Below are 24,916 nucleotides of genomic sequence, written 5' to 3' on the forward strand. Positions count from 1 at the left end.
CCACTCCCTTTTAGAAGAGGCATTATAACATTTGTTTGAAAAGGGGCAACAGCAGAACCAGCTTCGCTTTCAAAACCTGATTTTGTCTTTGTTAAGAGAAATAGTTTATTCATGTTTTCTTCCTTGTAATTCTGCTCATGACTAGGATTCCTTCTAACTATACACTTGATGCTTCAAGGAGTTGCAAGTTCTGTTAATGAAAGTAGTGGGGACATATAAGAAAAGACTGAATAATAGGGGTAGTATGCATTGCTTCACTCCAGGGGTTGCTGAGGAGAGTTATGTTTTTGAGAGTTTCTGTGTAGAAAAAAGGAATATACTTTTATGAGGCTATATACTTTCCATGAGCTTAGGACCAGCAGTGGCCTTATACCTCTAGAAGAACAACAGAGGCTAAAAAGAACAAAGAAAGGCGATTGAAGAGTTCAAACAGATCTCCAAGACAAGGCGCAAAATCTGAATGACTGGAGACTTTTAAAAAGAAATTAAGACAGGGTAGATTCTGTCTTGGGGAAAGAGGATGCTGGTGGATCATGTGTATTTCATGTAACAGCTGTTTGCTGCTATGGTAATACAGAATAAGGACAGAGTACTCCAAAAGCTTTGCTACTTTGATTGGCTTTTTTTTAAGATTAATAAACAACACATCAGACAGCAGTAGTTAAGTAAGTATCCTGCATTACCTGTACAAAAAATATATATAAATACAAGTTTGCATGTTTGTTTTCTTTTTAGAAAAGGAAAGTGTTCTTTTGTAAAATATTCAGAAATCTTACTGAGATGCTGCCAAGTCACAATTCACAGAACAAACATGTGAAATTAGATTCACACTGTGCAGAGATGACACAGTGGCTCCTCCAGATCTGATCCTTTTTGTTTATCCTCAGCACGGTTACACAGCTACCATTCAACACGTGATCATCTGAATATACTTAGCTATCAAACAAATGTAAATACTTCCCCGTGCTTTTTGTTAACTACTGTACTAGAAATATCCACCACATTATTATTATTGTTATTATTGTTATTATTATTATTATTAAGGAATTGTCCTTCATTCCATGCATAACTATCATTTCACAAGTTAAAAATGCCACCCCTCCCTCATGTCATATTTTATAAAGCACTCTGTGCACAGTGAAGCAGATCCTCAATTAAATGCAAGTGAAAAATACAGTATTACCATTGATTTTAGAGGAACAAAATTCTGGGGAGATTTAAAAAAAAAACACAAATAGTTTTATCTGGACAAAATAATGTACAATTATTAATATTGCACTTTTTATACAAGAAATCCTAATAAATATACACAAAAGATATACATTTACATACATAGAAAGACATTCTTCTTTTTTTAAATAAAAAGTTACACGGAAGCTTAGCAACACTATTTCTTGAAGACCCATTTGTAGTGAGAGCATCCACTGCCAAATGTGTTTTGAAGCAACCAAACTGAAGACAGTTTAATGCCATGAATCTGACACTGACCTCAGAATTAGATTCCTGGTTTTGCTGAAAAATCCACGTTATGGAAGCTGTAACACAGCAGTACTTGAACAGCCTTTCATTAATGTACCACAAGGCCTGAGCCCCACTGGGGGTGAAGCACAGCCAAACCTTTGATTTAGAGATGGTCTCAAGTCAAAGCCTCAGATCCAGACAGCTCTCCTTTAAATTTTTATAATGCTCAAACCTCCTACTTTGCAAATCCCTTCTAATTTTAAAGCCCTATTCAGAGCAGAGCAGGAATTGCCCAGGAACAAAAAGGATGAAGCACTTCAATGCATGAATAGTCACTGCAATTGGCTAGGGAGAAAGACTCACAGACGACACATAATGTATGATGTCTGAGGCTCACTTTTTAGATCATATTTTTAGGGTGTTATACTTAGGCTTAAAAAATATTCTGCTTTGTAGCACCCATTTTGTTGTGGGAGGCAGCCAGAGAGGAGCAAATTTATTAAAATTTATTGACATTAGTCCTCTGGGACTGATGCTGAATCTATTCTGTTTCTACCGAGTAGGAACAAAGCCAAAGATATCAGAAATTTTTTCTACTACTTGACTGAAAGGCTTGGCTGTCAGAAGAGAAAATATTCATGTTAGCAGGAAAGGAAAACCCACTTCCTCAAATTTCTTACCCAAACCTCAGCTCTGAAAGAACCTGAACTCTGGGAACTAGTACTCCTATCTATTCCTATGAAGTGTTAGTAGGACGTAGTACTCGAAGCAGCTCTTGTTACCACAAATGATATTTTTCCTGCCTGTGTTATGCACAGGACAGCATTTGCAGGTTTGTGTTACAGTCTGTTAGTAGCAGATCATACTTTCTTTCCTTCTCCTAGATAATAGCTAACATCACCACCTCATCTCTGTGCTGAAGGCAACACTCCCAGTGCCAATCCTCCCTCACAAATACACCCTGGGAACATTTTCAGATGTCTTCTAGACTCACTCACATTACACAACATTGTTCAACTTTCTCAGACATGACTCCGGATCCTCAAAGATCGACAGCTATCTCCCACTGAGATCATTTGAAGGCCTGGGAGGAGAAGGAGAGAGGGGTATAGAAAGGAAAAAAGGAATCCAATCTTGGTTCTAATAATAGGTTTATAAAGCAAAATCATATGCTTATATTCCCAAACTAGTCTAAGATAAATGGTCTGTATACTTCACAGATGAATGTTTAGTTTAGTATTTTTTCTGTTTTTTTTTTTTTTTTGTATTCTTTTGTATTTTTTTTGCTTTGTTTTGTTTTGTTTTCTGCAAACCCTATGATCTGTCAAGCTGTTTGATTCTTTGATTCATGTTGTGGTGGTTCAATGTGATGCTAGGTTTATGTTTTGATCCGCTTTCCCATCTATCCATTGGAGTATACCCAAGTGTGTACATACATTTTGGGGCAGCCCCACTCCTCTCAGGCCCTTTGCTGGTGACATGGGATTCTTTGACTTTTTGTTTTCTAACCTTATGATTATTTTGCTGCATTCTGTCTCCCAGATTTATAGGAGGGAAAACTTGTCAGGTCCCTTTACAACAACAATTTGGTAAAAGGTTTTCATTTTCCTTTTTTTTTTCCTTTTTTCTTTTAAAGGGAAATAAATAAATAAAATGAAAAAAAAATCCATTCCATTTATATTTTCTGTAAAAGTCCTTGCCTCGGTGAAGCAAAGGCTGTGATCCCCTTGTTCCTCCATTTTCATTGCATTTGTCTTCAAGCTTTTCCACAAGTCCCACAGCAGCGTGATTTGAACTGGGTGAGCTGGCAAAGTTTGAGTTGCTTCACTTTCTCGCAGTACCTTGTAGTGTCTCTGCACTCCACTGCCAAAGGAGAAACGAAAAGGAGAAATGGTGGTGAGGCTATGAAAGAAGGACTTTTTAACTGAGAACATTTCATAGTGTGGCCAAGAGGGAACCAAAACAGCTTTGTACTGGGAGGCCTCACAGTGAGCATGACCTTGACTTGCTGCAGATGCTGAGTGGGGACTTCACGCAGCCAAAGGCTCAAAGGAGAACACGGTGGGCAGCCACTGCTTTCAGAGCATGAGGAGAGCTTTTGGGAGAGCTTTTGAAGCTTCTCCAGCACTCCTGTGTCATCTACTGGCATTCTAGGGAAGCTCTAGAGTTTCCTAACAGCTGTTACACCGAAGATGAAGTAGTAAATTAAACTGGAAACTTCTTTAACAGAGTAGCTCAAAGGTACTTTGTCCAATCTCATGCATTTCAAAAGAGTGTGTGGGAGTGCCTCCACAGCTGACCAGATGTTGTGTTGTGCTTTTCACGTGTGCCAAAGAACACAGCCCAGGGTGGAGATGTTTAGATACTTTAACCTACATTTCAAGTTCCCTAGGACTTTGGTCCCTAGTATGATTCGGACAGGTTTTGAGGCCTGCAGCCTCCTGCTTTTGAGTTGCAGGTTGGAAAACTGTCCAGTATCTCAGCCAGACCTTGTGTGCATTTTTTTGATCTGATGGAGTCCCACTTTCCATATTAAGGCTGGAAAAAGGGATCATCACAGGGCAGTTATACAGCTCACTGCAATAACATCTGTGTTTTTCTTCATGTCTTTACCACTAATGGACATTTGGGCCATTTTACATGGTTAGCAAGGGGATACAACCCAAGTCAACCCCACTGGACACCACTGCCAGCAAACTGCAATGGGCACCTTGTCCCCCATGCTGGGAAGCTGAGCTTTGGACACTGCATTTTGCATCGGTTCAGGCTGGAGGATCCCCAGGAAGCCCAGCTGTGATGCCCAGCACCACAGTTCTGAGAGATGGCTCCATATGGAGGACCCAAAGGCCTCCTCCTACCTCCTCCATCCCACTCCTCCCCTCTGCTCAGGAACGTACTGTTCTCACAGGGCGTGATGTTGCAGCGCTGCCAGTTGGCCGGCCGTGGTCTCCAGGAGCAGTAGTGCTCCAGCACAGGCTTGTTGGTGCGAATGTGCACGCAGTCCACGCGCCGGGACTGGAAGCCGTAGTTTCCGCAGGTAGCTGTACACACGGTCCACAGGCTGACCCTCCAGTGCACGCCACAGATGTCAGTCCAGCAGTTCTGAGTGCTCAAAGGCCTACGAACAGAAGGGAAAAGGGGCCCTGTCACTCACTGTGCTGCACGAGAAGCAAGTGAGTGCCACTCTGGGCAGCACGCACGCTCTGGGGACTGCAAGCCTTGCATGTTCCAAATACAATTTGTTCAGAGCACGGTTTGGAACAAGTCTTCGCTTGGGGCAAGCACAGGTAAGCCTCGTGCACTGAAAGGCAATCTTGTAACTACACTCAGGGACCAGACCCTCAGCTGGTTGCCAGCTGGTATAGCACAACTGGAGTTAAATGACCATTTGAACTATTTGAGGGTTTGGTCTAAATACCACTTGCCATTAAATGCCAAACCAGAGCTCCACTGAAAAGATGTAATGAAAGAAGTGGCAGCCAGTAAAACTCAGAGGTTTGTTACTTGCTGATGTCTGTAACCAGTGGGAAACAAAAACAGTTCTTAGAAACCCTCCTTTTCCCTTTAACCCTGTCTCAGAAGGGAAGAAGATTATAGAAGAACACTTGGTTCTCTTCTTTTCATCACAAGGACAATTAGAATACATGTTGTGGTGCCAAAGAGCCTCTAATAGTTTTCAGCCATAGTTAGGCTTGATTTACATGGCTAAATGTTATGGAAAATAAATATGTTTTTATAATGTCAATAGTGGAGCTTATCTGTAGGAAAAAAAAAGCTGTGGAGTCCGTTCTATCCAATGAGCATTTATGTCTAATTGAGAGATAAGGAGAATGGCAGCTTTGGGAGTTCTTTCATTACCAGCAGAACCGAGGTAACAAATGTGCCCTTGGTCTAGGAAGAGATAGCATGGCCTTTCAGTCAGGATTTGGCATGCCTAGAAGACTATTCAGTTGTTAGATAGCTCTCTCTTTTTTTTTTTTTTTTTTTCCTCTCAAATGAATCAATACTGAAGTCTGGGCTTAAGCCTGCTGAGATTTATGCCACATAATTAAACAGGTTGTACCATGACCTTTTTGTTACCTATAGAAAACACGAAAAATGTCAGTTAAATCACTAGTGCATTCAAAATCTATGCAAAAGACAGTGGTTTCAGTTGTAAGAGACTCCTCTCCTACCTTGGTAAGGCACTGCATTGATCAGATGACACAGAAGTCCCATCTTTGGTCTGGCAAAGTATCTGTCTGTGTTGTACAGCCAGTCGTGGTCCAATGCAAGGCCCATTACACTGTAAACACAGAGAAACACTTAATGGAGGTAAAAGGCAATGTTCCCCTTTTATAAGACTGCTGGTGAAATAAAGTGCATACTGCCATGCAGTGACTGTGAAGCTTGCAAGCACTTCCTGCAGCTCTGCACACTTTGGAGGCTGAGCACGCACTCATCTTTTGTCCAGCAGTATTAAAACTGTATTTCTGTATCTGCTCTGTAGATTTATTACCCTCTGCTCTTCAATAGTTCACTCTTAAATACATCTGTTAGGGCAAATAAAATACTCTCACATCGTTAGCCAAGATCCTATGATCCGTACAGGAAATCTCAATACATTCATTTCACTGTGCATTTTGCAGCTTGAACTATCACAATTTATGGGAAAATTGTTAATAACCAGGAACATAATGGACCAAGGACATATTCTACTACAAACAACAATTTGAAAGCATTGCAGAACAAGAAATGAAAGCTGCAAGCATGACAAACACAGCAGATCTGCAAGTCTGGTCCAAAAATGAAGTTATCCTAACCAATTCAAGTGTCTCAGCTGCACACTTGCTGTTTAACTCTTATAATCCTCTCTTTGATTAAACTGCAATTAGATATTGGTATGTAGCATGTGTTTGTGTTCTTTTAGAATTAAATCAAATGTTAGGAAGCAGATTGTTTACTAAGTATCTGGAAATTATATTCCAGAACGGACTGGGGGTTTGTTAATGTGAAGAGGGAGGAAGTTTTGACAGGAGAGGGCTGCTCTCTCTTCCACACTTATATCCTCCTCCACTGCTACTAGATGCTCCATTTCACACTACCATGCACTCATCAAATAATGCTCACTTCCTGCTTCTGTTTCTTCCCTCCCTGATAATTGGAAGAGAGAAGAAAATGACTGTGCTGTTTCCCATGCTCTCAGTCAAGCCCCTTGTTGAGCAAGGTGGGTGGAAATGTCATTCATTGGAGCGTGTGGAGCACTTCTACGTTACCTGTAGGACTGGCAGTCCTCATCAGCAGCAAGCTTGAGTGACTGCTTTCAAAACATTATGTGATACATAGCACAGGTCAAATAGCCCACGAAATGCCACTAATATTAAATGGGAGGTGGAAGGGAAAGAAAAGGAATTAGTTCTGGAGGCACAGAGAGGGTAAGTCATCTGTTTTTCTCTGTTCTTTGGGAAAGTTAGTCACTGCACCTAGGCAATGTGGACCTGATGGCCTCTTCAGAGTATCCCATGATACTACTCAGACAGTCATTGAGCCACAGAGCCACTGAGCCAGTGGTACATTCCTAACTGTAATCAGATAGCAAATAGTCTTCTGGCTTAGAGACTGAGCTGTATAGGCCCATGTGGGACATCATTTTTTTAAGTAGGAGAAATACTATATTATAATGCACGGAGGTCAGGTGCAACAAATGAACTCAGATCTCTTTGATCATCTTGTCTGAGTATGATGTCATGGGGAACTGGATAAACCATAATGATCTAAAAGCAAGAATGAGGTAATTTTTTTTTGAAAGGATAATCCAGTCCTTACCTGGAATTCCACAGGGACTGAAAATTGGACAGTTTGTTTCCTTCATAAAGAAAGATATTTCCTTGCTTACTCATAAATGTAATACAATAACTCACTCCTCTTTCATGAGGGAAATTTCCAAAATACACAAGAGTTTAATGAAGATGTTTTCAACTAGTGAACAAAAATAAGTTCTAGTCTCTGAAGATTTTTTTTCTAACATCATAAGAAAACTGATAAGGCATGCTGTATTGTGCATGATACTCTAAGCAAATACAGAATGCATGTGGTTATAAATAACAAACTACTATGTTACGTTAACCTCTAACACAATGAGATAGCATTTGTCATTGTTTTTAAACTGGCTTACCACACACTGATTAGAAAAGGATGCAACGTATTTCATAGTAGCTGACTATGTCAAGACTGGTAGTTAATACTCTAGTAACTTTGTTAACCTCTCCTGGCATTGTAAGAAGCCTCACTTCCTTATCTTTTATTTTTTCCTTTCAAAATGTTTATTCCACCAAAGTGATGTTAAAGCAATATTAGTATCTGCTTTAACTTTTAGAAAAATTGTTTTCCGTAATTTTAACTCTCTTGTTCATCCTGGTATGATATACCCCTACATGAGAGTCACCACTCTGGAGATCTTTGGACTTAAAAGTTTCAAGTTTCTACCCCTAAGTCTGGACTGTCGTGGATTCATCAGCCTTCACATATGGCTCAGTCATGCTGGAGTGGAGAGAAAAGGGAGGATAGTAATGACTGGTCCTAGGTTATAATTGAATGTGTATTGGCGAATATCTTTTCAGGAAATCTCAGCTCACAGGAAAAAAAAAAAAAAAGACAAAGCAAACTCTTCTCTGGATTCCCACGATAAGGGGATTTAACTCCAAATACTAGGAACATTTGGTATTTATGGAAAGAAACTTTTTAACATCTGATCATTGTACGAAGCTGTAAGGAGAGAATTTGAAGATCTGAAAAACAGCATGAAGTAATCTGAAAATGCTTGTAGCCTCCTATTCTGCATTTCTTTGTGAAGCTAATCAAGAAGACTCGTACTTTATGAGGTTCTCAGGCAACATCAGAAACATTTTAAAACTGTGTTCTTGTACAAAACCCACCAAACCTACCATGACCATCAGTCCTGGCTCCTGACAGCCAAAACTGAGACACACTCCATGGGTGGTAAGGGCAATTGTAGATGCAGAGAATGCTATTTCCCAGACTTGTAACCTGTCATTATAATGAAGATCTGCAGATATTTCTACTGGGGACAAAAGAGGGGTCTGCAGTGGAAGTCCTGTTCACAAGCAGTTCTTCTGGGGACTGCAGGAAGCTACAGAAACCCAAGCATGCAGTGCATCAAATCTGGAGTTCAAAGAGCTGAGCAAATCAGTAGCCTTCTCGAAAGCCTGCAGACCATAGCCTCTCATCTTCTGTCAGCTCTCCCCAGCCCACACTATGAGGCTGTTTTCAGACTGCTGGCATGCTTCTTACCTGGCCCCAGGAGGAGGCCACCCACTCGACACAGGGTTGCCTGTTACAGTTCTGAGTGTCCACGGGGCGCTTGGACACCTGGACACAAGCCTCGTTCGACATCGGGACAGAGCTGCCTTTTGCTGTCAGCCGCTGACATGTCACTCGCCGCATCTGGATGCCTCCACCGCAGCTCCGTGTGCATGGAGACCATGATGTTACCATCCATCTGTCAGAGAAAGGCAAGGAAGTCAGGGAGCACATACGTGCTGTGAGCGTGCTGCCTGCGGTATCATCAGTGCCAACCAGAGTTTACGTGTTGGCCCAAAGAATGGCTTGGTTCATTTGGGCCACGACCCTGGAAAGTGCTGAGTGCCTCAGCCTCCTATAGTAGTCACTGAAAACTGCTCATAGGATGGAAGCCGGGAAAAGATTATATTTTTTATTTAAGTATCTCTCTGACAGTTCTTTGGGCCCAGAATTCATATTAGTTTTGCCCTTAAGGTTGTTTTTAAAAGCCTAGTAAATATTGCTAGCCCACTCACAGGGGTTGGACATGGCTGCTCTCACACCACTATGCCACAGGAGCCTTAATCACAGGCAACAATAACAGCCCCAGCAGTGGGTCACAGGGCTTGATCACAGGTTACAGCCACAGGCTGCAGCCAATTTTCACTCCTCAGCAGAGAAATCTGTCCTCATAAAGCTGATAGCATAGCTCTCAGGGCACTTCGAACTTGCTGCTGACAGAGGAACCAAGAATCTGCTGGTGCGTGTCAGGCCCTGCCTGCTCTGTTACCTCCCTGACAGCTGGGGTAATATAGTAAAGCCTGATGGTTGCTCAGGGATGGAGCTTGTAAATGGACAGCACAGGGACAAAGAACATATTTTTTCTTTCCTCTTGAGCTTGGACTGTGCATTTAACTGCTGAGGGTCTAATCCTGTATGTGCTGGGGTTTAAAACATCCAGTATAACTAATAAAAGACCTGTAACAACAAAAAATAATTGTCCAGGTCCAAACTCTTACCAAGATGGACAGTACATCTTGCCTATTTAAGGCTGATTAGGTGAAACACTCATACAGTTGGATTTGGGAAGAAGATACTGGTAGGAACAGGAAGGACACAACTGATTATTAGTTTCCTGAAGAGATTTATGGTTGTCAGCAGTTTGCTTCATTAAGTTTCAGGATACACAGCAGGAGCTGTGTGATATTGGGGGGAAAATAGTGCCTATCTCATCCCTCAATGGCAGTGTTTCTGGTTACTTTGCAAAATAGGCAATAGGTGTTCTCGAGCCCCATGGAGAGGCATCCGTTACTGCTCCTCAGTTTCTGCAGGTGATTAATTCCTGAGGTCATAGAAACAAGTATGTGAACAGACACACTCCTGACAAAGAAAACAAACACACAACTACTTTTTTTTTTTATTTTCTTGCAGTTCGGTGAGGTTGAAACTGAAGTTTTTCCCATCCCTCCCTCATAAAGCTCTGCCCTGCATTTCAATCAACTTTTATTTCCAAGCATACATCTCAACAGTTTCTCAGGACCTGAGAGAGGAGTGTGGGTGGCGGTACTGTTCAGGAAAGAGATAAAAAGACATAAACCATTCCCATGGAATTTACGGCCATCACCGTAGGCAAACTGCTGTTAATGAGCACGTTTCATATTTCATCAAATCTCTTTTGGTTTCCTTCTTATGACTCAGCTGGCAACTCAGAAAATAGTTGCCTGCAAAAATGGGTAAGAATATATTAAAAAAAGGTAATTAAACAGGACCTTGCCATATACCCAAGACACAACCATAGTGGTAAATCTGGCTGGTTAGTTCTCATCAGGTTGCTTAGCACCTTTCCTTGCATCAGATTAGACTCTTTTAATATAAGTGCCAGTCCCAAATCACTGTGTTGAATGAGGGAAGTTGTACTAAATTTCTCTTGAGATCCTGACCACCTTGTGTTTGCTTACTCAAGAACACCATGTCCACAATGGACATAAGGGAGTGGAGGGAATAAAAAATCCAGAAAAATACAGAAAAGCACTTACACACATCTTAGCTAAGGAGCCACTGGATTTGAGAACGGGGGCATTTTTAACATGGAGAGAGTATAACGCTAATCTGACTCTCTGGATAGACACTGGGATGTATTCTTTTTTAGACCAATGGGTGGCAAAGGAGGAAAGTGTGTTCTGCAGGGAGAAAGCAGCAGAACAAGGGAAAGACCTTAGTGTAGTCAGAAGTCTTTCAAGCTGTCATGACTCCACTGTGTTTATCAGTAACAGAAAGCAAAGGATCACAGGGGCAATTAAACTGAGACAGTCTGTAAAAGGAGGCAGACCTCTGTCTGACCCCCTTCATGCCCACAAAGTCCAATGGGATGTGCTAATTTTACAAAAGACATTTCCACTCTGTGAAGGGAATTCAGCTTTACATCTGCAGCTGCATTTCTGCCTGTTTTGGCATTCAAGCAACACAGGAACTCAGATAACAAACAAAGAAACAAAACCTACTGCAAAGTAGCTGCTAAGTCTAGCTTCTTTGTCTGTTTTGCTGTTGGAATCAAGTTTTATGATGCCATGTGGAATACAAAAAACATATGACCCTGAAGTTCTTGGGTGATGAAACTCCTGTGTGTACAGAGTTGTGTACAGGATAGGCACCAAATTTACAACCAACACAGGCTGGAATTGCCCAAGAAAACTCAGCCCATACAAGTGTATGAGATGAGATGGGCTATGTGTGAGGATGCTGAGAGAGCTTGCCTATGTCCCTTCAAGGCTGCTTGCTATCATTGTTGAAAGGTTATGGATACCGGGGAGGCCCCTGACAATTGGAGAAAGAGAAGCATTGCCACCATCTTCAAAAAAGGATGTAGGGATGACGTATAGGGAACTGGTCAGCCTTACTGGGGTGCCTGGGAAAATCCAGAAGCTAGTCCTTGTGGTTCGTGTTTCTGCGCAAAAGGAGAAGATGACTGTGAACAGTCAGCCCAGACTGATCAAAGGTAAGTCATGTCTGACATACCTGATTGAATTCTGTGATAAAATGACCAGATCTGACGACAAGGTGAGGGCCATGGAAACCATTTACTTGTCTCCATCAATAGTCTAATATCCAAGCTGCATTCTGGATGGGTTGACATGGCTTGCGTGAAAAATGGGTTTGACGATGAGGCTCATAGGGTGGTGATGAATTGTTTTTACTCTGCCTGAAGGCTGTTAACAAACAGGGTCTTATGGGGCTCAGCATTTGTCCCTGTTCATGTTCTTGTTGGCTCACTTCTATCAAGCTCCCCCTGATGGCAGCTGCACCCCTGGGCATACTGAGAGTTTCCCTCAAGTTTTGTGCCCTGCCTAGGTGAAGCCCTGAGCAGCCTGGCCTGAGCTCAGCCAGCCCATGGAAGCCTGTGATTCTACTTGGCCTTGATGGGCATTATTAATGAGTCATAAAGGGAAAAGCAGAAAAGGTAGACTTCTTAGGCAGAAAAGATAGGCTTATTGGACAAGTTTTCCTGTCATTCAAGATGTTTCTCCATCATCCAAAATGACAAGTACCAGTAAATGTCTGGAAGACACTTTTCAGCCTTGATGTACCGTATTTCTTGTGCTGTATTTTGATCAATTATGAAACAATGCTGAAAGCTGATATTCAAAAGCACTGATCTTCCGGGAAGCTTTGGCTCTGGGTTCAGATTTGAAATTTGCAGCTTAGACCTCTCTGTAACTTTGATTTACATATTATTATTATTATTATTAATCTTTTAAAAATCAGCCACCATATTGTTAATCACAAACAAAACTCAGAGAAAAACTGTACAGTGCTGGCCCTAAGACATGATGTCTTTTCAGAGTGAGTTGATGTAAGCTCTAGGGCAGGCATCTTTTCTAACTAGTCAGTTACTGGGACAGCTTTGTTTCCAAGGGTCCAGATTATTACTTCTGGGGCTTCCTTTCTTCTGCTCACTTTCCAGTCATTGCTATTGTATGTGGAGAGTACTGAATTTATGCTAATAAACCACAAAGATACTAGGTCAATGTTTTTTCTCTAACGAGGATCTGGTCTTGAAGGGTCTGAAAATCTGCTAGTACTTAATCGGAGGTAGGAAGACAAGTACATTGAGTTCTTTTACTTTACAGTTTCAACATACAGTAAGTACTGTCTGAAGGCCCCATTTAGGGTGAAATCTTTCCTTTCATGGAGTACAGCACTGTGCTCCCCCTCCCCATGTAACGTCAGCCCCCAGTGAGGTTTACGAGTTTAAAGAACTGGTGAGGCTTGAAATGGAAATGAAAATTCAGTTTTCTACCTCATTGTAAAAATGCTGACTATTCCCACTGTCAGGGAAGAATTCAAAAGTACCAAGAAGCTGTGACCTTTGCTAATAAAGAGTAAGAAGTAACTTTTCAATCCATTTCTAACATAACTACTGAAGGAGTAAACACTGTCTGTACCATTTACTGTCAACATTTTCCACAAATCTTACTACTAATTCCCAACTGTCAAAGTTAGGCACTCATAAATTCCCTTTTAGCCATGACTTTTCCCCAGACAGGCAGTGGCAAGGCTACAATGACATGCACTCCAGCACCAAAAACTTTTCAAGTACACTTTAAAAGCATATATGACGTAGTAACATGGTAAGGACAAACCGTGAAGGGCAGTCTCTCCTGTTGCATGCGATGGGCTGCAGGGCTGGCTCAGGCTTCTCTTTGCAGTGGGATATGTTGACTTCAGTCCCATCCAGTAAGCACCTGAGCTGGGGCAGCTGCACCCCTTTGTGGCCACAGGAAGCAGAACAAGCCATCAGCTTGTCCACTGACCACTGGTATTCTGCCAAAAAGCATGGGAGAGACACATTAACATTTAAAAACTGTCAGCGGGAGATCCTTAGAAAAGAGACTAATTCTTTTTTGTAACAATGTCCCTCCTTCCCCCCCCCCCCCTTTTTTTTTTAATTGTGCTCAGAAGCATCAGACATGGAAATTGAATGATGCTGTAGCACAGTTCAGTGATGCCAAATGACAGGTATGTGGGGCATCACAAATCCCTGCATTTATACAAACTTAGCTGGGTAATTCATTGAGCCTATTTGTATGTTAGCTGTCTGTAAATTAGTCAGAAACTTCAGAAGGCCATTGGGAGAATGAGACCAGCAAGTACTATGGCGAGCATGTAAGCTCCTGGTATGCAGCTAAACATGACATTGCAGAAAGCCTCACAGCTGGTATGTGTGGTACACATATCTCTAATTTAAAAGATAAGCAAGTAGTATGTGTGTGAAAATAACTACCTTCTCAAACACTTGTGAAAAAATACAAAAAAGGGAATTTTACAGTGACGAAGTATGGAGCATCCTTAAAAGTAATATAAGAATGATTTCATAGGATATTAAGCTCTTCAGATTTTTTTTCATTAAATGATATTTTTAGTTCCCAGTGATTTCTTCCTATTATATTCAGTCAGATTATTTTATTTTTATTTTTATTTTTATTTTATTTTTATTTTTATTTTTATTTTTATTATTTATTTATTTTTTTTGTGTCGGTTCCCGAAAAAGGTGTTAATCCTTCTGGCAATACATCCTTTATTCACTTTTCAGAAGGCTACCAATTCACTTTTTAAGGTCCCTAGATAGTTCATAAAGCTTGATCAGAGTTCTAGACCTTTGATAAATATCAAAGTAGTGTAGTCTGACTAACTCCCAAGAAGTCCCCTGGTTCGTTCACTCCAGTTGATTTTGTCAAGTGATTTCATACCATGAACATTTATTGCAATGCAATTCAGTGGATGCAATTACAGAGGTCAGTAAATATTTCATATTCTTCTTTGCAAATCTACTCTTAAAACATATTTTAAACCAAATTTTAAACTCAAAGAACAACATAGTGGTTGGAAACCATGGCTTCTGCAAGGAAGACACAATTTGGCCTTGCCTTTCACTTTTGTGAGAGCTTTGAGACTGAGATAGAACTGAAGACACATGCTCAGCGTATTGCCAAGCATTAAAAAGACCCATCCTGTTTTCACTTGTCACATGAAGGACTTTCTGAATCTTCTGGAAAGCCATTAGACCCTCTCATTGAAAAGTTTGGATCACCCCAAAGTAGGAGAATGAAAGGAAAGAATGGGCTTATAATCTGTTTTAACATCTTAAAGGTACACTTTCAAATTCGGAGCTATGCATTCAAAAACACAGAGTACATACTCATTCTTAACCATTTATAATTGTGAAGGGGTATGATTTGGTGAAGGACATTTCTCACCATGTAGATTACAGAGATCATCCATCCTGAAGGTGAATGAAGGGGTCACAACACATTTTAAATTTTGTTGCAAAAATTAAGGAAAAGTTAAATTATTTTCCTCTCCGCCCCTGACAACTGTGGAAATGAAAGCTGCATATTCTGGTCCAACCCATCCACACTGCTCTGTTCAGTGACTTTGTCACCTTCAGTTTATTTCTAGGGTAAAAATAACAGTGACAGCAGTTTTACAAGCAAAGGGTTTTCAAGTAAGTAGAGACTGTGTAACACTGACTTGAGAAGATTAATAGTGGGTTTTCTAATTTTAAAGATTTTATCTGTGGCACCCCTGTCTCAAATTTCTAGTTGACACAGCAGCTATAAGTATAGCTTGAATTATCAAGGTGTGCTACATGCTCAGCAGGCCAGAAATATCAGATGTCATTTTGGGAAAGTGACACTGCGAGTGAAACCTAAGACATTGCAAGTTATTTGCTAGGCCTGCAAATCTATATCTATGGAGGTAAAACATCAAAACACCTACTTCCTGCTGTGCTTCATAGCCCTGGATTAAGAGACAAGAAATACAGGATAAGAAAGGCAACGCATGGAAGTCAATGCCAAGAAGCTTCATGGGGGAGAAGGACTGAAACCAGAGAGTTACCTTGAATTGTCAGGGAAGTATTTTGTATCAGTGAGCCAGCCTCATTCTGAGCAAGACAGCTGAATTCACCTTCAGGAGCATCACTAATGTTGAATATCTGAAGAACTCGTCCTGCTGCCAGGAGGTGATGCCTCAGACCGAGAGGCTTGCCGGAGTAAAGCCAGGTGATGTTTGGGGTTGGATGGCCATCCACAGCACAACCTAAAAAATAAGGACATGAAATAAACCTGCTGAGTATTGAACTTGTTGTAAAATTACATGCCCTGAAGTGGGCAAAAATTAAAGGAAAAAATCACTTCCATTCATTTTTTTCCTAATTTTCTCATAATGATAAATACAAACATTGTAGTAGTGAGTACCTTCTCATCAGCTGAAAGAAAAAACAAAACAAAAAAACAACACCTCTAAAAAGCCAGTTAATCAGCCATATGAAAATCTCAGATCAGTTCAGAAATATTTATATCAGGCATTCTAAGGTTCCCATTAATTTAAATCATTCTCATTTCAGTATTCAGGAAAGTGGCAGAGTGAAGTTACACACCTAGCATAAGCTCAAGAAACATTTTTCAGCAAGCAGTACAAACAGAACTTGCCCTCCAACTCCTCTATTTTAGCCACAGGACCACCTTTCTCTCATTTTTTTTTCTTTTTTTTTTTTGTTTTAATTTTAATGTATTAAACATTAGAAGTTTTATTTACACAAAAGTTATCACAAATTTTTCATTGCATAAAAAAATGTTGAAAAAACAAAGATAGAACTGAGCTTTTAGAGGTTGTTTATCTCAGTGATGAGCAATTCGTCAATCCAAGCCAACCAAACCTAGCAACTGAAGAAAACTGGCGAATCTGTAGCATCATTTGGGAGTGCCTACTTATCATCAGATCAACTAATGAGGTTTAGGTTCACGGTGAATTCTTTGCCTTTTGAGCTAATGGAGGGGGTGTATCTGTATGTTATTGTTTCCTGTAGTCCTCCTACCACCTGTACACTTTGCTGGCTTCACTGATGAACTGTACACAGCAGAAATTTTGTGAGACTTGATAATCGATGGAAAGATAGATGAGTATCAATGGACAGATAGATAAGTTACCTTGCATATTTCCTGGGGGAAAAAGAAAGAACTGGACAATTGCCATGATGCAAACCATCCACATCGACTTCAGGGATGGGGAATCAGAAAAGCCATGCTGAAGGGAACCTGTACATTATTTGGACTGCTTGTGAATTAGGCTGGTCCTGAAGCTCCAGCATCTCTCTGATACATAAAAGGTCTGGCTACGTTTCTAGGGGTGCAGTCTACACTGGTTGTTAGCTTGTACAGCAGCTTTATGCTGTTCTGTTTAAATTAACACTTAACGTATAATGAATCACTTTTGTCCTTTTGTCTCTGCAGTGAGGACCCTTTCTAACCTTGTTTTGACTTTAGTCACTTCCCTAAAGTAACACTAGGAATTGGGCTGCTGTATTCTTTACTTATCTGCCTTTTGCCACTAATCATACCTCCAATTACACTAACTCTGTAGCAGAATATGCTGCCTTGCACATGAGAATCAAAGTTTGCTTGCTCATACAAACAAGAAGAATTCATTCAAGGTGGAAAAAGCCAGTGGTGACTGACCCATGGCATGTCACAGACAATTACATGCCGAGAGGCAGATCCAGGGACTGGGAAGGGGGTCTTCACAGCACCTACATCTACTTCTCAGGCTGTTTGCCACTCAGGAGGATGAACAGTAGGCCTCTCACCAGTACGCTAGCCACATGTGGCTTGACTCTGTTCCTCATGCCCTGCCTGCATCCTCTGTGAGGCAAGGCATTGGTTAGACAAGACTTCCCTTTAGGGCTGGTTCACTCTTTATGAAATACATATTAGTGAGTGCAAGGACTCCCCAGCAGAAGACCCATAGGGTACACAATAGCCTGTGCAGTTGCAATGGTAACGTTTCACTGGCAAAGGTCTAGGTAATACAGCTAAATCTCAAAAGAAGAAAAAAATAAAGAAAAAGAAAGAGTTGAAAAAGGGAGAATGAGAGATTGCTCATTGCTCACAGAGGTCACTTCTCTTCCTGTGTTCCCCTTTTATTTATAAGGGTAAAGAGTCTTTGTTATTTCTTTTAATTTCCTTGGCAAAGTCTAATGTAGTTTTATCCTTGGCAGCTCTCTTTCTAACATTACATTTCCACTGCATTTGCTTCATTTTACCTTACGCCTTTTGTCCTTTCTAAGTACTGATGTTTTTTCCTTCTCTTGTTCTGAGAAACAGCTCTACCATTTTCCAGGAGATACTAATTCTCCACTAAATAAGAGATGTGAAAGGTATCAGCCTAAATGGTTTAAGGTTGTGTAAGTTAAAAGCAATAGAAAACAAAGGAATACTCAGGAAATGGACAAACTTAACAGTAAGTGGCCATATTATTTTTCCCTACAGAATACTGCTTGACTTGTAAGATAATTGAAGGGGTTTTCACAGGTCAGCATATAGCCATGACAACTGACAAAGACATGCTGTGAATTCAGTTTTACTGTTGGCATTTGCAAATGGTTTGAGCAGGATAAATGAAGAAAGCAGAAAGGTCAGTTTGACATTAAATGCAGAGGACCTGAAATCGATTTCAGTGTGCAACTGGTTCTAGTTCATGCCTGTTTTTCTTTTAAAAATTTTATTGCCAAGCAGACCCATATAGTCTTCCTGTTACTATTTCACTGATCTCGTATACTATTTCTTCTTTCAAAATGTGTAAATAAAATACTAGCTAAAGGATCAGCCAGTAATCAGTAATATGGGGGGAAAAAAAAAATTCTGTTCCCTTGGTATGCTTTACCAGTGAGTAATTATTACATTTTTTCACATTTAACAATAAAACTTTACTAACGCCTAAGAGACTCGTATGTAATGGATACTCCTTATTGGTCTATGCAGAACAAGAATCACGCACATTTCACAAGTGACATTTTCTATGTTTCCCACATTTATGGACGCATAAACTATGGGATAATGTTTTATGCATATTAAGTGAGAAACAGAGTACAATAAAAAAAAATCTTCCATTAATACCCATTTCTAATCTCCCAGGAAAAATTTAAATGCAATTTAATGCAGATTAACAACACATATTCTCTACTTCCTTCCATTCCTGTGGACACTGATGGCTTTATCCTTCCAAAGCTCAACATCTGTCCCTATAATGCAACAAACAGCTTGAGAAGGAAAAACTGGCTGTACTTCCAAACAGCCCAGCTATTGCAGAGTGTTAGTATGTCAAGACACCTAGGGAGATGGGGAGGAGAATTTTTTTTGGGACTAGTTCTGAGCGGCAGAAGTTGTGGCATGAGAGGGACCTTCTTCAGTTCTTACCTAGAGAAAGAAAATATTGCCTTCAGCCTCCCTTTCAAAGCCCGCCACAGCTCTGAACTCATTCAAAGCCAGAATGAGTCACAGATGTGCAAAAGCTGGACAAACAAACAAAAACCTAATACCAATTGCATCTTTTAGTAGGAATGATGTTAATATTTCAAGGATAACGAGGGGGTATTTGGAAAAGGAAGATCAATGTTTCACAACAATTCTAATAATTTCTTGAGAGGAAAGAGCAAATGTACAGTGCAGATGAAATTCAAGTCCCCGTTATATATTTGTGACATTCACTGTATGACTGTAGCCATAGAAAGACTCTGGGCTACTGCACAAAGAACAAAATATGTAGCATGTATACTCCCATTGCTCACCCGCAGACTTGAATGACAAAGAAATGTGAATGCTATTGACTCTAGACTCTAGACCCTATTCCTTTTAGCAGGTTGCTAACTTAAGTCCACAGAATTGCATGGAAAGCAATGGCAAAAATGTCAAACAAGTTATGCACTAACCTAAACACAGTTTGTAATAGAAGGAAAAAATAGAGAACTGTGTTTCAAAACGATAGCTATTCTTAAAACATAGATTGTTGTCATGCATTTGCATTTGTCTGACAAATAGTTCTCTCATTTAATTAGAGAAAAAGAGGTAAATTTAATTCCCTCTTGTATCTAACATGAAAGGAAAAATTTGATGGGAGGTATTGGAAAAGGTTCTTCATGGAGAGGGTGACTGGGCACTGGAACATATTTCACAGGGAAATGGTCATGCCACCGAGTCTGCCAGAGTTCAAGATGTGTTTGGACAACGCTCTCATACATATGGTTTAATTTTTAGGTAGTCCTGTGTGGAGCCAGGAGTTGGACTCAATAATCCTTGTAGGTCCCTTTCAACTTGCGATATTGCATGATTCTATGAAATTTTAAGCAAATGCAGGTAAGGTAAGATCATGTCTGAAAGTCTTACAATCCCTAAGCAAAGTCTGTTTGCTGAAGTGGAAAAAATAAGAGACAAGCCTTTACAGTTCTTCTTAAACAGTGAAGATTTGTTCATATAGTAAGCAGAAAGTGTAAATTTAAACAGACATTGTTAATTCAGGTTGTTATGAAAATTGTTATGAAATATACTTCTCAGTGCTTTCATACAGTGTATAAAATAAAACTCACAAAGGGTAATGCAATCCTGGAAATCCCCAGAAGAAAGGATCAATGTTAATATAAGTATAACCTTTGTTTTTAATAACTTAAAGAAATCCAAATGAACATGAGTTTATGCTAGACAAGGAAAGGCATGTATTTAGGAATTCCGAAATATGCCAATTCAACTGATGACAGTAGCATCAAAAAAAAAAAAGGTATTTGGTACTTTAAATAACTATTTAAGACTCCAAAGAGCAGTTGAAACTTACTATATTCTTACTATATTAAATATATAACATGGCTTTTAAACTGTTTTCAAAACACCTAAACTAGTTACCAAATGCCACACATGTTGATGTTATTTGATATCATTTACATAGCATTTTAAATTTACACCATATTCAACAAAACCTGAGTTAGGCCCGTTCCCTGCCTCAGAGAAGTTGTAAAAATGTTCCCAAATATACATGGGCCACATGGTGGGCCCAATAAAAAAGCAAGGGAGTTTTCAAACTTTAGTAAAAAAGCTTGTTTTCTAATAAGAACTCTGAAAATTGGAATCCTACACACTGATAATCTTGTACGACTAAGGATTGGGATGAAAATAATCAGGAATGGTGAAAATAAATAGAAATGATGAAAACAGTTCCTACAAGAATGGACACAATGCTGAAGTGGCCTCCTTAGATAACTTTGATGGGCTTGTTCAGTGCATGGCAAAGACAGAAATGAATATACTTCAGAATAGCATTCTGCTCCACTGATGCTACTACTCCAGGTTAACTGCACAAACATATTTGTGGAGGAAAAACAGCACTCAAAACAGTCAGGTGGAGCATGCACTGAGCAGCAGTGCAGCACTAGGAGTCTGACAAGGAGACAGAGCAAGAGCTAGCACAAAACATGATTAGCAGTCCAAGCTGTGAAGGCCAGTGCTGCTATAGAAACCTTTCTGTATTTATTAAGCTGATATAAACTTGCTGCATCCTCAGACTTCAGCAACTCAGGAAACTTCTGTGGTGCAAGGAAAATAACAAACACAGAGCAGAGGAGGTGGGGGACAGATAGCTGCAGGGCAGCCAGGGCTGCTTGCTCCAGAGGGGACTGTAACTTCTGTCTGATTAACAAAGTGCTTTAGCAGTTCAGGGGAGGTCTTGAGAACCAACGTGGAGGGAGAGGGTGTTTCAGAATTGAGAATGGATAAGCCCTTTAGTCAACAGGTCAGGAATCCCATGGTGTTTGAAACTCCCTTAACACTTATTCTAGGGCAAAGCTTAAGTTGTGTAAAAGGCACAACAATGTTTTATGTGAAGGAGCTGGCAGACTGACAGGTCAGACTGGGACACCTGTGGCGAGTCTCGTCGCCCTAGTTCTCACCAGAATATGCCTTGGTGGATATTTTAGAACAGAATCTAGGCCACTGCTCCTGGAAAAGTCATGAGTTCAAGGGCTGCAGCTTTTGCCACAAAACCAGAACTATACAGATATTGCCCCTGAAGCCAGCGATATTATTTTATGTGGCAGCATTTTTGACCACTGCTGGATCAGTGGTTGTCATACTGGCTCATTCATGGTGCCACACTGAAGCAGCAGGTTGTCTTGAGGACATTGCTCTTTTAACTCTGCTTTCAGAGCTCTGCAGCAGCAGGACCAGAGCCTGACTGCCTGAAGAACAAACACTATATCAGCATGGTCAGTGTTTGACCAGGCAAACGTGCTTTACATACCATACACACTGTGAACTGTACGCAGTAGTCATGTTCAAATGAAAATCCACGCTTTTCATCAAAAGGCTAGTAGCGTAGCCTGATGCAGAAGGAAGATACTGCAATGCTATTTGAACATTACGTAACTTTTAGAATGGAAAAGAATGTGACAGTGTCCGACTGGGGAACTAGAAATGATTATAATGGCACACTTTTGATACTCATTTTAAATCTTATCCTCACAGAGATGTAACTTACATGGGAATTCTCGAAGTGTGATGAGGCAGTGTTTCCGTGGAGACAAAGATGGAATGGGATGGGAAACAAAATTAACCGGACAGATTATCTCATGGATGCACCTGGTGCTTTATCCTCAACACAGTGGAAATATTATTAGCGCAATATAAAGTTTTCCCCAAAAACATTCTTTAGCATTAGAACTACTTTTCTAACGTGATGTCCAATTTATTACAGAGTGAGAGGAGATGGGAAAAATGATGTTGTAGCAAAGTAACTTCATAGATAGTCATGATTTTATCTGACTCTTACTGCACAATTTCTGCAGCTGCCTCATTTCTTAGGGGAGCACAAACACTGCTTTAATCATAATTACTCATGAGTTATATATTTACTGACATTTTGCACATATTGTCAATTACTTAGTATTTCTACATCCCATTTCCAACTGTAGCACTAATTCACAGAACCTAGGAAAATTTAGAAGAGGCTTATGGTAGGGAGAGGAAGGGGAAAAGGGAACAAAGGAAAATTTCTTATGTTTCAAACAGATATTCTTCCTTGAGTATACCATGAAACATGACTAGAGCATGCTGGTGGGTTCAGTCATGTTCATCAGGTTCATTTATTGCTTTTCATACTGATTTTAAATAAATAACAGTCTTATGTTTACAAATGTTCTGGCTCAAGAGCAATACACATAGCAACAAATTGCAGCACTAACTTTTTTCTGTTCTGCTTAGAAAGTCTGGTTGTAATCATGGTATTAGTTTGAACTGCTTCTCCTCCTAAAGTAGCCAGCTGCATAGCACTTGACTCACAACAAAGCACCCCAGAACATATTAAAAAGTTTTAGGTCAATTCTTCTGTTCAGTGCCACACCTAGAGGACTCTCAAATATGCAGAGAGGCAAATACTAGCCACAGGTTTGAACGGGTCCTCTAGACTGAAAACCCTCCTGAACTTCAGGGTTTGGTTCCAATGCAGTTGCCCCTTTCAGAGTAAGTCATTTATTCACACAAAAAATATGGCCATTGAAGGCAAGGTGGCTACAAAAATGCTTTCACACTCTGCTTTCTGAGGCCTCTTCTGGACATTTAAGTGGCTCTGCTGGAAAATAAGGGGAGTATACTATAGCTGGTAAAAGGAAAATGAGAGGGAAATACTGCTGCTGATAACTGGAATCCTTTGTATCTTTTAAGCAAAAGGTTATTGTTGCTTTGCTTGAAGAATAGCTTCACTATTAAGTAGTGTAGCTGTTTGCAGGACAGGAACTTGTAGTCCAGCCATTTTCTGTATTTTCAAACAGCAGAGAAATTGGCAGCTAAGCTGCTCTAACTCTCTCGTCACTGGGGATAACATAAAAACAGAAAGAAACCTGCTTTCCAGGACTGTATTTTCAGGACTGGCAGTTAGTAAAACTGTGTTCTGATTTGTGAAGTGAGCAAACTTGATATGGAACAACAATATTACTTTTTTTTTTTTCCAGTTGACTGTACTTTTCTGGTCATAAAACTTTGATGATACACTTTATCATCTAACTTTACAGTTATTTTTAGTATTTCCTACCTGTATGGATTTATTTATTTATTAAGCTATTTATTAATACATAGAGGCAGATGTAAGCGTAGCCTGGAAAGATGAAAATTCAGAGTCCTAAGCTGGGGATGACAACATGGAAAATATGATAATTACACAGTTGCAATACTGGAAGAGCTGACTGGATCAGTATCTTTCCACGTCTTTGTCCTCATAATGTCTCTGTGACGTAGGGAAATGGTGTTTATCCTATTTAGAGGTGCAAAAGCACAGCTCAGATTCCAATGAGACTAGAGTAGGCAATAAAAGGGGATGAAAACCATTTTTCAAATAAATGCCCTGACTTTTTCTAATAGGGTCAGTCACGTCTCCAGATTCATTAGAATAGCCATAGTGCTCCAGGACTTGCACCAGCTTCATTTAATCCAAAGCATAAAACCAGAATAAAGGCCAAGAATTTACATAATGATGGTATCTTCCTTTTTGATTTAAAAAATAAAAAAGCTGTTATCTATCTATCTATATATATTTGGTCAAAATGTGAACATCTCATCAATGTATAGTAAGCCTTAAAAGTATGCATTGCAGGTATACATAACAGATAGCCTAGCTTCCATTACTACAATATCTAATATTTCTGGGTTGCCTTTTTTTTTTTTGTTTTTAGAGACATTACTTAAGCCCTGCACTGTGCCAAGTTAGATGTACTTTTCGTTTCACGTCCTAGCTTTTTTACATATTTATGCTTCTCTTTCTTTCTAAATTCATGAGCTTGTCTTGCATTCTGAAATAAAGGTGCATCTTTTCCTGTGGATGCCTCATAAATACAGACAAAAACCTGTATTTAACTATATATAGGGTACAATGCAAAATCCCTCCTTCAATTTCCTCAGTTGCAAACTATATTTTCAAACGTCCTCACATTTGATAAAAATTTCTGCTGATATTTATCAACATGTGGGGCATTAACCTGAAGCTTTGGGGAATGATTTATCAAATGTGTTCACAGCCATTTTCTGTGCAACTCATGCAGCTTATCTGCAACAAAATATTTAGATAAAGCAGCACATGCCAAGAAACAATGTGCTGCTAAAAGCAATCAAAATACACTCTCCTTCCTCTTGTTTTTTCCTTCATTGTGACCTTTCATATGTACTCCTACATTTCTATATTCTTAGAAATATTAATTCCTGACCTATCTTCCCATGTTCCTGGAATTTTCTTCACTTAAATGTAATTCACCTTTATAAAGCTTCAGTTTTCACTATGCCACGTAACTGCAATGATCGTAGTATTCTTCTGT

The 24,916-nt window shown here is 39.9% G+C and overlaps 1 protein-coding gene across 1 annotated transcript in view; it reads right to left on the reverse strand.

Moving 5' to 3' along the window:
• Positions 1–610: 610 nt before the first annotated feature.
• The window catches only part of LOC310889524 (ADAMTS-like protein 1), a 204,627-nt gene continuing 180,321 nt past the window's right edge, over positions 611–24,916 (reverse strand). Inside the window, exons 24-29 of the mRNA XM_083817104.1 lie at positions 15,637–15,837; positions 13,380–13,560; positions 8,752–8,959; positions 5,637–5,746; positions 4,359–4,579; positions 611–3,324 (exon numbers count right to left, since the gene is read on the reverse strand). Coding sequence (XP_083673230.1) covers positions 3,218–3,324; positions 4,359–4,579; positions 5,637–5,746; positions 8,752–8,959; positions 13,380–13,560; positions 15,637–15,837 — 1,028 coding nt within the window. The 3' untranslated portion in view covers positions 611–3,217. The remainder of the gene's footprint in view (positions 3,325–4,358; positions 4,580–5,636; positions 5,747–8,751; positions 8,960–13,379; positions 13,561–15,636; positions 15,838–24,916) is intronic.

Source organism: Anser anser (assembly GCF_964211835.1).
Source record: "Anser anser genome assembly, chromosome: Z".
NCBI classification, from domain to species: Eukaryota; Metazoa; Chordata; class Aves; order Anseriformes; family Anatidae; genus Anser; species Anser anser.